The 12,939-nt window shown below is 39.3% G+C and overlaps 1 protein-coding gene across 26 annotated transcripts in view; it reads right to left on the reverse strand.

Annotated features, from left to right (window-relative positions):
* Positions 1 to 12,939, reverse strand: part of STYXL1 (serine/threonine/tyrosine interacting like 1) — a 60,010-nt gene that overhangs the window by 14,213 nt on the left and 32,858 nt on the right. For all 26 annotated transcript variants that reach the window (XR_010411999.1, XR_010412002.1, XR_008506138.2 and 23 more), the window contains one exon: positions 9,061 to 9,206. Coding sequence is in view for 21 of the 26 variants with exons in the window: in XM_064593154.1 (XP_064449224.1) it covers positions 9,061 to 9,206 (146 nt within the window). In the remaining 5 variants the exon portion in view is untranslated. The remainder of the gene's footprint in view (positions 1 to 9,060; positions 9,207 to 12,939) is intronic.

Consider the following 12,939-nt stretch of genomic DNA (forward strand, 5'->3'; position numbering starts at 1 on the left):
GAAATAAAAAGAGGCTGGTTTAGTTTCAGCAGACCCAAGCACAATGCACATCCATCCATCTGTCCATCCATCCTTTCTTCCCCATCTCTCTCTCTCTCTCTCTCTCCCTCCCTCCCCCATCTATCCATCCATCCAGCTATTCATTCTTTCCTCAATGCCTACTGTGTGTGAGACCTTGGGCTGGACTCTAGTGGCCAGAAGCTGAACCAAAGAGGGCCGGCCTCTCCCAGCTTCAAGGAGCTCCCAGTCTGATGGGGGAGGCAGACACAGAAACAAATAGCCCCAATCCAACTGGCTAGACTTGGGGATAAAGACCTGCATGTGATACTGAAGAGGAAGGGCAGGGAGAAGTTGAGGGAGCTGGGAAAAGCTTCACAATGTAGGAGGCATCTAGCTGGAGAAGGTGGAAGGAGACAAGGTTACTATATAAAAATCAACTGCATTTCTATACACTAGCAACAAACAATCAGAAAGTGAAAATTTGAAAATACCATTTATAACCACCTCAAAAATACCAAATACTTGGGAAGAAATCTGACACAAAGTGTGCAAGACCTGTACACGGGAAACTATAAAACATTTTTTAGAGAAATGAAAGAGCAAAGTAAATGGAGGGATAGACCCTGTTCATGATCAGGAGACTCAACATTGGTAAGATATCAGTTCTCCCCAAATTGGCCTATGGATTCAATTCTATCCCAGTCAAAATTCCGGCAGGCTTTTTGTAGAGACCTACAAGCTGATTCCAAAATTTATTGCAAATGCAAAGGAGACAACTTTGAAAAAGAACAAAAGGAGAGGACTGGCTCTACCTGACTTCACAATTTATTATAAAGCTATAGTAGTCAAGAATGCAGAATGGATATAAAGAAAAACACAGACCAATAAAAAAGAATTAGGAATCCAGTTATAATACCACACACATATGGTCAACTGATTTCCAACAAAGGTATCTAAACAATCAAAGGGAAAGCATCTTTTTTTTTTCCCCCAATAATGGCTTCCATATGCAAAACAATGAACTTTGTTATACATCTGGCACCATATGCAAGGATTATTTCAAAATGCATCACAAATTCTTTAAGTTGAAACCATAAAACTTTTAGCAGAAAACACAGGAGAAAATCTTTGTCAAAATTCAAGCGTCTACATAGGCATGGGTCTGCTCCATTGGTGTATTCTTCTATCTTGTACCAATATCACAATGCCTTTCTTGTTGTTTTTTAAGACTTGGTATCTGGTCAAGCAAGTTTCCTATTTGTTGTTCTTTGATATTCAGCTATTTTTGGCCTTTGCATTTCCATATAAACTTTAGAATTACTCTAAAACCTATTGGAATTTTATGGGCATTACATTGAATCTATAGATCAACTGGACAAGAACCAAGATCTTTACAAAACGGATGCTTCTAATCCATAACCACAGTACATCCTCTGTTTATTCAGGTAATTTAAAATAACATCTTCTGTGGAGTGCCTGGCTGGCTCAGTCAGTAGAGCATGTGACTCTTGATCTCGGGGTTGTGAGTTCAAGCCCCACACTGGGTACAGAGGTTACTTAAAAATATTTTTAATTAAAAAATAAAATAACACCTTCTGTTTATTCAGGTAGTCTTAATAATTCCCAGTCATGCTGTGTAATTTTCTGGTGAGAGCTTACACATCCTTAATTAGGTATAATCCTAGGTATTTAATATTTTTACGCTATTGTATGTTTTTAAATCTTCAGTTTGTTTCTCGTTTGTGTGCAGAAAAACAATTGATGTCTGTATATTTCTTGAACCCAGCAAACTTAAGTCTAATAATCTCTCTGTAGCTTGTTTCAGCTTTCCTGCTTATATAATTATATTGCCCGAATAATTAAAGTTTTTTCCCCTTCAATTCCTATCTTCTTTTTCTTGTCATATTCCCTAACTAGGGCCTCTAGTACAGTGTTAAATAGTGATAGCTGCATCTCTGCCTTGTTCCCAGACTCAGAGGAACAATTTCCAATATTTTATCATTAAATGTGATGTTTGCTGTAGAGATTTTCATAGATTTTTTTTTCATTAGATCAAAATTCCCCTCGATTCCCAGTTGCTTGGAGTTTTTCTTTAAATCATGAATGTATGGGGCACCTGGGTGGCTCAGTCGTTAAGTGTCTGCCTTCGGCTCAGGTCATGATCCCAGAGTCCTGGGATCGAGCCCTCCATCGGGCTCCCTGCTCAGCAGGAAGCCTGCTTCTCCCTCTCCCACTCCCCCTGCTTGTGTTCTCTCTCTCGCTGTCTCTCTCTCTGTCAAATATATAAAATCTTTTTTAAAAAATCATGAATGTATAGCGAATATTAAATGCTTTCACTGCATCTATTGAAATAATCCTGACTTTTCCGCTATGTTATTGATATGGTTAAGTACATGGATTGATTTTTCAGATGCTAAAACCACCCTGTATCCTTGAAATAAACCTAATTTAGTCATCACGTATTAGTCTTTTCCTGCAGTTCTGTAGTCAATGTGCTAATATTTTGTTTAGGGTTTTTACATCTCTGTTTATGAAGAAAATTAGTCTACAGTTTACCTGCATTATGTTGTCAGACTGTAAAATCAGCGTTATGCTAGTCTCATAAAACAAGCTGAAAATTATTCCTCTCCTTTATTCTCTAAAAAAGAAATTTAATATTGGCTTTATTTCCTCCTTAAACATTAGGTAAAATTCTTCACTGAAGCCATAATTTTCTCTATCAGAAATTTATTAGTTATCGATACTAATCAAATTTTCTATTTTGTATTATGTCCATTTTGATAGGTTCTATTTTTTAAAAATTCATTCATCTAAATTTTCATACTTATAAGTTTTCATATATCCTAAGATCTTTTTCATATTTGTAGAATAAGTAGAGTCTCTTTTTATAAATGGCTATTTGTACCCTTTTTTGCCAACGATTTATCTGATTTATTAGTTTTTTAAAAACTACTTTGACTTTCTCAATCCCCTCCATTTCATTGTTTCTGGTTCAATAATCTGCTACTACTATTCCTTCCTTCTCCCTTATTCGGGTTTAGTTTGCTGTTCCTTTGGTCGTTGCTTGAGATGAATGCTTAACTAGTTGATTTTTAGCCTTTCTTCTTTTTAATAGATGCATTTAAGGCTATAAATTTCCCTTTACCCACAGCTTAACTGCATTCCACAAGTTTTGATACATTATATCTTTATTAGTATGTAGTTGAAAATATTTCATAATTTCCATCATGAGTTCTTCTTTAACCCATGCTATTTAAAATTTATTTCTAGGGGCACTTGGGTGGCTCAGTCAGTTGAGTGTGTCCAACTCCTGATCTCAGTTCAGGTCTTGATCTCAGGGTTGTGAGTTCAAGCCCCACATTGGGCTCCATCCTGAACATGGAGCCTCCTTAAATAAATAAAAATTTCTAAGCTTGTAGTAATTTTCTGGTTATATTTTTAAATTATTGCTTTCTAATTTCTAATACTTTCTACACTGAAAAACAACTGTATGTGATTTTAAATCTCCTGAAATTGGCCGAGTCTTGCTTTGTTGTCAAGTTTTATAAATGCTCCCTCCATGTAAACTTTTTTTAAAGATTCTATTTATCTGAGAGAGAACACAGGAGTGGGGGGAGGGTCAGAGAGAGAGGGAGAGAAGCAGACTCCCCACTGAGAGAGCCCGATCCAGGGTTTGATCCCATGACCACCACCACCACCCCCTCCCCTGAGATCATGACCTGAACCGAAATCAAGAGTCGGATGCTCGGGCACCTGGGTGGCTCAGATGGTTAAGCGTCTGCCTTCGGCTCAGGTCATGATCCCAGAGTCCTGGGATCGAGTCCCACATCAGGCTCCCTGCTCCGCGGGAAGTCTGCTTCTCCCTCTGCCTCTCTCTCCCTCTCCCTCTGTCTCTCATGAATAAATAAATACAATCTTTAAAAAAAAAAAAAAGAGTCAGATGCTCAACCTACTGAGTCACCCAGGCGTCCCCCTCCATGTAAACATTTTAAAAAATACAGATTCAGCAGTTGCAGGGTGCCATTTTCTGTCTCTCTTCTTAAGATAATTTAAGTTTTTTTCCTTCCTAGTCTGTTAATATGGTAAATTACATTGATTTTCTAATGTTGAACCAAACTGACCTTCCTGGAAGAAATACATTTGGTCATGCATTTCTCTTTATATATTTTTGGATCAAATTTGCAAAAATTTTGGATCCTTTTATATATTTTTGGATCAGATCCCTTTTATATATTTTTGGGTCAAATTTGCTAAAATTTTATCAAGAATTTTTATACCTATGTTCATGAGGTTTGTGGCTTTCCTTTATATAAAGTCTTTGTCAGTTTTGGGTATCAGAGTAATGATGGTCTCATAAATGAATAGGAAAGTGTCCCCTCCTCTTTCATTTTCTGGAAGACTATGTAGATCAGGTATTATTTCTTCCTTAAATGTTCAGCAGAACTCACCAGTGAAGCCATACAGGCCTAGAGTCCTCTTTGTTAAAAGGTTTTGTAACTATGAATTCAATTTAATAGATATGGGGCTATTCAGATGATCCATTTCTTGTTAAGTGAGCATTGATAGCTTGAGTCTTTCAAGGAACTGGTTCATTTAATTTAAATTTCAAATGCATTGGCATAAAATAACTCCTAATATTTCCTAATTATTTTTAAATTTTTAATTAAAAATTTTACTGAGCTCACCGTAGATTCACATGCGGTTGTAAGAAATACAGAGAGATCCACTGTACACTTTGCTTAGTTTCCCCAATGGTAACATTCTGCAAAACTATAATAGCACAATCAGCATATTGATGCTGATACAATCTATCAATTGTGTTCAGATTTCCCCAGTTTTGCTCGTATTCTGTGCATGCGTGGGTGTATGTGTGTGTAAGAAGTTCTATACAAATTTATCACCTGGGTGGATTCATGTCCACCACCAGTCAAAATACTGAACAGTTCTAACACCAAAAATGCCTCATGTTGCCCTTTTGTAACCATACCCCCTACCCTCTAACTTCCCTTACTTCTGGTAACCACTAATCTGTCATTTATGAAATTTTGTGATATCAAAAATGCTATATAAGTGGAACCACATAATATCTAAACTTTTGGGACTGCTGCCTTCTTATTATTATTATTATTTATTATTGGCTGTGTTAAATCCCTAGAGATTTACCCAAGTTGTTGCATATGTCAATTGTTCATTCTTTTTATTGCTGAATAGTATTCCATGGTATGTATATACCACAGTTTGTCTAACTATTCACCAGCTGAATAGCCACTGCAGACATTCATGTACAGGTTTTATGTGAAGTTTTCACTTCTGTGGGTTAAGAGCCCAGAGAATGTCTTTTAATATCTGTAGGATCTATAATGAAAATATTCCTTCTTTTACACCTAACATGGGTAATTTTTGTCTTCTCTCTCTTCTTTTTTGATCAGTTTGGCATAGGTTAGCAATAGTACTGCTTTTTTTTTTTTTTTAAGATTTTATTTATTTGACAGAGAGAGAGAGACAGCGAGAGAGGGAACACAAGCAGGGAGAGTGGGAGAGGGAGAAGCAGTCTTCCCGCCAAGCAGAGAGCCCGATGTGGGCCTCGATCCCAGGACCCTGGGATCATGACCTGAGCCAAAGGCAGATGCTTAACAACCGAGCCACCCAGGCACCCAGTATTGCTCTTTTCAGAGAGCCAACTTTTGTTTTCATTGCATTTCTCAAGTTGTTTTGTTTTCTATTTCACTTATTTCTGCTCTTACTATAATTTCCTTCCTTCCTCCTTCTTATGATTTCTAATTTTTTTAAGGTGAAAGTTTAGGTCCTTGATTTGATTTGAGACTCTAATATAGGCATTTAGGCTATAAGTTTCCCTCTATGCACTGCTTTAGCTGCATCCACAAATTTTGATATGTGGGGTTTTTATTTTCATTCAGTTCAAAATGCTTTCTAACTTCCTTTTTGGTTTCTTTGCAACCCACAGGCTACTTAGAAGTGTGTTACTTAGTTTCCAAGCATCTGGAATTCTTCCCAGATATCTTGTTTGGTTTACTGGCTTCTAACTTAATTCCACTGTAGTCAGCGAACATGATTCTTTATAAATTATTTTTGATACTTGTTTTAGTGCCCAGAATAGTCTATCTTGTCAAAAATGTTCCATGTTCTCTTAAAAAGAATGTATATTGTATAAAAGAATGAACACATTCAGGGGCGCCTGGGTGGCTCAGTCATTAAGCGTCTGCCTTTGGCTCAGGTCATGATCCCAGGGCCCTGGGATCGAGCCCCACGTCAGGCTCCCTGCTTGGCAGGAAGCCTGCTTCTCCCTCTTCCACTCCCTCTGCTTGTGTTCCCTCCCTTGCTGTCTCTAATAAATAAATAAAATCTTTAAAAAACAAAAACAAAAAAAAGGAGTGCCCTGTCCTTAAAAAAAAAAAAAAAAAAAAAAAAGAATGAACACATTCAAAGACCAGAAGAACACTACTGTTATTGGGCAGTGTTCTATAACTGTCAGTTAGGCAATTTTGCTCTTCTACTCTTTGAAATTATAGCCTATTTTCTGTCTGTTGAGAGAGAGATGTTGAAATCTGATTATAACTGTGGATTTCTCTAGAATCTAGAGTCTAGATCAATTGATCATCTTCCCATAATGAAATGGCCCTCTTTATATCCAGTAGTATTCTTTGCTATGAAGTTCAATTCATCTAATAATGGAGTCATTCCAAAAGTTGGTGTGTGTTTTTTTTTAATTAGTCATAGCCTGAAGTATCTTTTTCCATCCATTCTAACCTATCTTCATTTTGTATTTAAAAAGTACGTTTCTGGGGCACCTGGCTGGCTCAGTCAGAGAAGTGTACAACTCATGATCTGAAGGTCATGGGTTCAAGCCCCACGTTGGGTGCAGAGATTACTTCAATAAATAAATTCAAAAAAAAATAAAGTATGTTTCTTGTAGATATCCTACTACACCTCTGCCTTTAAATTGGGGGTATTTAGACCATTTGCACTTAGTATGATTATTGACATGACCACCTTGCTATTTGTTTTCTATTGGCCTCATCTCTTTGTTCCTCTTTTCCTGCCTTCTTTTGGATTTTTTTATGATTCCGTTTTTTTTTTTTTGTCTTATTAATTATAACTGTTTTATTTTTTGTTTTGTTCTAGCTTTTGGTAATTGCTTTAGAGTTTCCAGAACACATCTTTAACTTTTTATTACATTATAACACTTCATGTAAATACAGTAAGAATCTTCCAAGTGTATACTTCTATTCTGCCTCTTCCTGCCTTAGTAAACTATGGGCATACATGTTACTTCTACATATGTTATAATCTCAAAACATATTGTTACTGTTTTTTCTGTGATCAATTTTTTTTTTCGTTTTTTGTCTTTTTTGTTTTTGTTGTTTTAGAGGGTGGGGGGCAGAGGGAGAGGGAGAGAGAGAATCTTAAGCAGGCTCCAGGCCCAGCAGCACAAGCCCAACACAGGGCTCAATCTCATGAACCTGAGATCATGACCTGAGTCAAAATCAGGAGTCAGATGCTTTAACTGACAGAGCCACCCAGGCAGCCCATGTGTTAAATTATGTTTTGAAGAGACATAAAAGTGACAGCGAAAGTGTTTTATGTTTATCTACATAATTATTTCTGGTGATAAACTTTATGGTTTTTATCAAATTTAGAAAAAATTTTTGGCTGTTACTTCTTTAAATATGTTTTCGGTCTTTCCACTTTCCTCTTCTTTGGAGATTCCAATTTATACATGTTTCTGTTCTGGTCTTTCTTTCTTTCTTTTTTTTTTTTTTTAATCTTTTTCTTCCCTGGGTTCCATGTTGGACACTTTCTACTAGTATGTCTTCAAATTCACCAATCTTTTCTTCTGCAGTGTTTAATCTGCCTTTAAATCCATCCAATGTATGTTTCACCCCAGACATTCTCATCCCTAGCCTAGGACTAGTTTTTCCTCACAACTGAAGCAACACTTTTCTCAGTGCCCTCTTTGAGGCCCAGTATGTTGTGAGTTTTGTCTACTCTGATTGGAAATGCAAACTACTCTTGGCCCTACATGATCTCTGGGGATTGTACTGTGTGTTCATTTCTACTGGTTTTTCTCCCAGCCTTGACTTGTTTCCTCACATGTATGTGCTTATCAGTACTCAGGTGAAGACTCAGGGGGAACTCTGCAGATGTTAAGAGCTTTTTCTTTATATTCAGCTCTCTATTCTCCATGCAGCTCTCTCCTGCAAATTCTAGCCAACTTGACCTCTCTGACTTCTCAACTCTATATGCTCAACTCAGAAGGAATGACAGGATCTGTCTTGGCCTGCTTCCTGTACTATGACCTGCAAACAGTCTCCTACTAATAAGCTGGGTCAACTGAGGGGCTCATCTTTTTTTTTTTTTTTTTTCCCTCCTCCGAGGAATCAATGTCCTATGCTGCCTATTGGCCACTGTCTGGAAACCCCTGTCTTAAGGTTTTGTCTGGGATTTGGGGGTCGTTTAAAGTGGGATTGTAAACTGGGTCATGAGGGTGGAGCCCTAAGAGATGGGATTAATGCCCTTGTAAAAGAGGGGTCAGAGGGTGATCTTCTGCCATAAGAGGATGCAGTAAAAATAGGGCTGTCTATGAGCCAGAAAGCAGGATCTCACTGGACACTGAGTCTGCTGGTGACTTGATCTTGGATTTTCCCAGCCTGCACACCCATGAGAAATAAATGTATTTTGTTTATGAACCACTAGTCTGTAGTATTCTGCTATAGCAGCCCCAATGGGCTAAGACAGGGGTCACTTCTCAGAGGGCCTGAGAAGTAGGGTAAAATGGAATACTCTGTACCATAATGTTAAATACTAGGAAAGCATTCCTTTTGGTGAGATCTGAAGGGCAAGAACTGGGTCTCAGAGGCAGAGGATGCCACCGCCAAGCCAGGAAATAGACTACAAACCAGGAACAGCTGAAGGTAAGTACAGAGCCTATTCCAGTGTGTGTTGATTTCTAAGGCCCTTTCAGCTCTATAAATGCACGGCACTAGGAATCTTATATAAATGCTTAATTAAAAAAAAAAAATCAATAGTATTTCTACTCACAATGGCCCTGTCTCCATGGAGACATTGACATGTGCTTTGATTTTCAAATCCTTCTGAATTTTCGGGTCGCAGGCTTGCCTGAAATTGCCCAGGTAGATCTTGCCTGGCATGATTTCAGCAGGGTAGGGCTGAAAGGCATCCAGTTCCTGAGGGAAAGGAAGGAGAAAGGCTGCTATATAGAATACATATGCTATATGTCATAGAACAAGATATTCTTTCCCCAGGGAAGAAGCTGTTTTTGGTTTTTGTTGTTGGATTTTTTGTTTGTTTTTGTTTTTGTTTTCTGGTTCTTGAAATGTGGCTCAGCATTAGAAAGATAATCCAGAATAATGAATGAGACTGACTTGCATGAGGAGTTAGAAGGCTGATAGTAACAGGATGGAGCCACTGAGCCATGGGACAGCATGCTGCATCTGAATGTGGACATCCCACTTAGCCCCCATGGCACCTGTGTGCACTTTGAGGGGTGCACAAAGACTGGCATCTGAAACCCCTTGATGCAGAACTGCATAAATCCAGAGCGTGTCCAGTAGGGGGAGGGGGAGGGTGGGAAGCCTTATATTATTACATATTATAATTGTATTATATTATATATTGTCATTGATGGGACAGCCCTTCTATTATATAACTATATATTATAATTATCTTATTAATAACACAATTATATAATATTTTTGGAGGCCACCAGAATTTTAACACCTTCTTAAAAGAAAAAACCACTAAAACTACTCACATAGAGCCTATTTGTCATTAGGAACTAAATTCTGATGAGTTCTGATGTAGACAGGTAGGGAGGACAGGGCACCACTTAAATGGGAGCTCACTGGAATTCCAGGTCCAAAGTTATGATATGAAAAATTGGGGTTTCTTTGAAAAACAAAGACACAAAGAACAAGATGATTCCTACATTCCCCCAAAGTGTGTCCTAGAAAACAGTGGTCCCTCGCAATGCACTGTGAAAAAAAGGATTTAGAGAATCAAGTACATATGGGAAGCAGTACCTAGGATATCCCTGTCTCAGAAATTCACAACGTACATTACTAAGTAAAGGCAGGAGAAGTAAACGGCAGTAAAGAAATCTGATAACTACAGCCACTATGGAAAACAGTATGGAGTTTTTTCAAAAACTTACAAGTAAAACTACCATACGATCCAGCCATCCCACTTCTTGGTATATATCCAAAGGAAATGAAATCACAATGTTGAGGGAGTATCTGCCGTGTTCCTTACAGCATTATTCACAGTAGCCAAGACACAGAAACAACCTAAGTGTCCATTGACAGATGAACAGATAAAGAAAATGTGGCATGTATACAGAATGGGAGATTATTCAGTCCTGAGAAAGAAGGACATCCTGCCATTTGTGAGCTTGAGGGCATTACTCTAAGTGAAATACAGGAATACCTCACCTTATCGTGCTTCATTTTATTTTGTTTCAGAGATACTGCAATTTTTACAGATTGAACATTTGCGGCGACGCTGCATTGGGCAAGTCAATCAGTGCCGTTTTTCAACAGCATTTGCTCCCTTCGTGTCTCTATCACATTTCGGTCATTCTCACAAAATTTCCAACCTTCTCATTATTATTATATGTATTATGGGGATCTGTGATCAGTGATTATGATCACAGATATGTGATCAGTGATTATGACCCACTGAAAGTTCAGATGATGGTTAATATTTTTTAGTAATAAAGTATTTTTAATTAAGGTATGTCCACTATTGGGGCACCTGGGTGGCTCAGTCAGTTAAGCGTCTCAGGTTATGATCCTGGAGTCCTAGGATTAAGCCCTGCGTCAGGCTCCCCGCTTGGCAGGGAGTCTGCTTCTCCCTCTGCCCTTCACCTGACTCGTGCTCGTTCTCTCTCGCTCTCTGTCAAATAAATAAAATCTTAAAAAAAAAAGGGGGGGTATGTCTATTTTTTTTAGACGTAATGCTATTGCCCACTTAACATACTACAGTATAGTCTAAACATAACTTTTATACACAGCAAAAAATTCATTTGCCTTGCTTTATTACAATATTTGCTTTATTGTAGTGGTCTGGAACCAAATCCACAATATTTTCAAGGCATGCCCTAAGTCAGACAGAGAAAGACAACTACTGCATGATCTCACTTACATGTGGAGTCTGAAAAGGCCAAATTCATAGAAACAGAGAGTAAAACAGTGGTTGCCAGGGGCTGGGGAGTGGGGGAAATGGGAGATGTTGGTCAAAAGGATACAAACTTCCAGACATAAAGAGGCACAAGTTCATGGGGACTTCAGTTAATACTGTGTTATATACTTGAAAGTTGCTGGGAGAGTAGATCTTAAATGTTCTTACCACCACACACAAAAAAATGGTAATTAGGTAAGGTGATGGTTAGGTTCATTAACCCTATTTGGAGATCATTTCACAATATACAAATGTATCAAATAAACACATTGTATACCTTAAACTTATATATGTTATATGTCAATTATATCTCAAAAAAACTGAAGGGGAAAATTTACAAAATCTGATTGTTCCAAGGAAAGATTATGAGTGTCAACCAGGTGGTTAGAAAAAATTGTCATCAAATAATAATTTACAAACTAGTTAGGAAACAGCCGGTAAAGCATGGCAGGCTAAAACTATTCTCAAAGTGTACCTCCGAGGAACTGCTAAAAACCTTCCTACTGGTTCCTCGGGCCAACTTTGTGGCCCAGATGTTTATCATAACACATTGGCTACATGTTTATTATTGGCATGGGTTGAAAATCACTCGTGATATTTAGTACAAAAGCTAAGCATAACCTCAAGAAAACAAACAAAAACCACACTCACGTTGTATAAACTGTTGTTTCCAATATGATCTGTTTGGAGGTCCCTTTCTTGTGTGAGTATTCCACGGGAAATGCTGACCTATGTGATTTCAAAGGTCAAACCTAGTTCTAAAATTCCTCTGGCTCCAAGTCAGACTCAGAAATAAGCACCGCAGGCTACTTTGGCTGTCCAGAGGCTTCAGAGCCTTCTGGCCTTAGCACATCGCCCCTCCCAGTGAGCCCACTGCAAGCCCACATCCTTCCCAAGCTGTCGGCCTCAAAAAGCCTTTCTCAGAGAGCAGACAGCAAGCCAAGCCGATGCTCAAGTGTGCGAAAGGGACGCAGGACCCTTCTACCTGCAGACAGGGCCGCTCCATAGGACCCAAAGCTTCCCCAGAGCTCAGGCTGACCACACCCAGGATGCTCAGCTTGCTGGATCCAAAGGACACCCTCCTAGTTTCACCTGGAAAATCTCACTGAACACCCAACACAGATCTATCAACTCTTCCTGCTGCTTTCAAACCAGCTTCCTTTCCTATGGCTGTGTGGCAGGGAAAAACACACCGGGCTGGTAAGAGCAAGCGCGTGTTAATTCTAGATGCCATGATTCTAGATGCCATAAGGATGTCCAAACTGAGCCCACTGCTCTCCCCCACACTGCCTCTGCCTCCCGTGTCCCCCACCTGTCACCCACACAGGGAATCAGGGTACTAATCCCAGGCTCCTACCTCCCCGCATGTCCCGCCCTCACCGCACTACCCCCCCCACCGTGTCTAATCAGTGCCACTACCCAAGTGTTTCCTGAATCTGTCCTCTCCTCACCATAGTGGCCTTCCGCCTCCCCCAGAACCCCCTGGCAGCCCCCACGGGTCTGCCTTCCACACCACGATCGCTGGTGAACTTTCTCAAGTGCCATCTGACAGCACCAGGCACCCCGGGGCTCACCACCATCTCTCTCTGGTGTGGGCTTCACGTTTTGGTCCCCGAACCTTTTGCTCCAAGCGAAATCTCATTTAAGGGAGGCCACGTGTAAAGCAGAGGAAATGAGAAGTCGCTCTGTCCAAAGGCCACATTCAGCGCCGCCACCCGCCCT

Source organism: Mirounga angustirostris, unplaced genomic scaffold (genome assembly GCF_029215605.1).
Source record: "Mirounga angustirostris isolate CCGP_5_RB_7025 unplaced genomic scaffold, mMirAng1.0.hap1 SCAF_5, whole genome shotgun sequence".
Classification (NCBI taxonomy): domain Eukaryota; kingdom Metazoa; phylum Chordata; class Mammalia; order Carnivora; family Phocidae; genus Mirounga; species Mirounga angustirostris.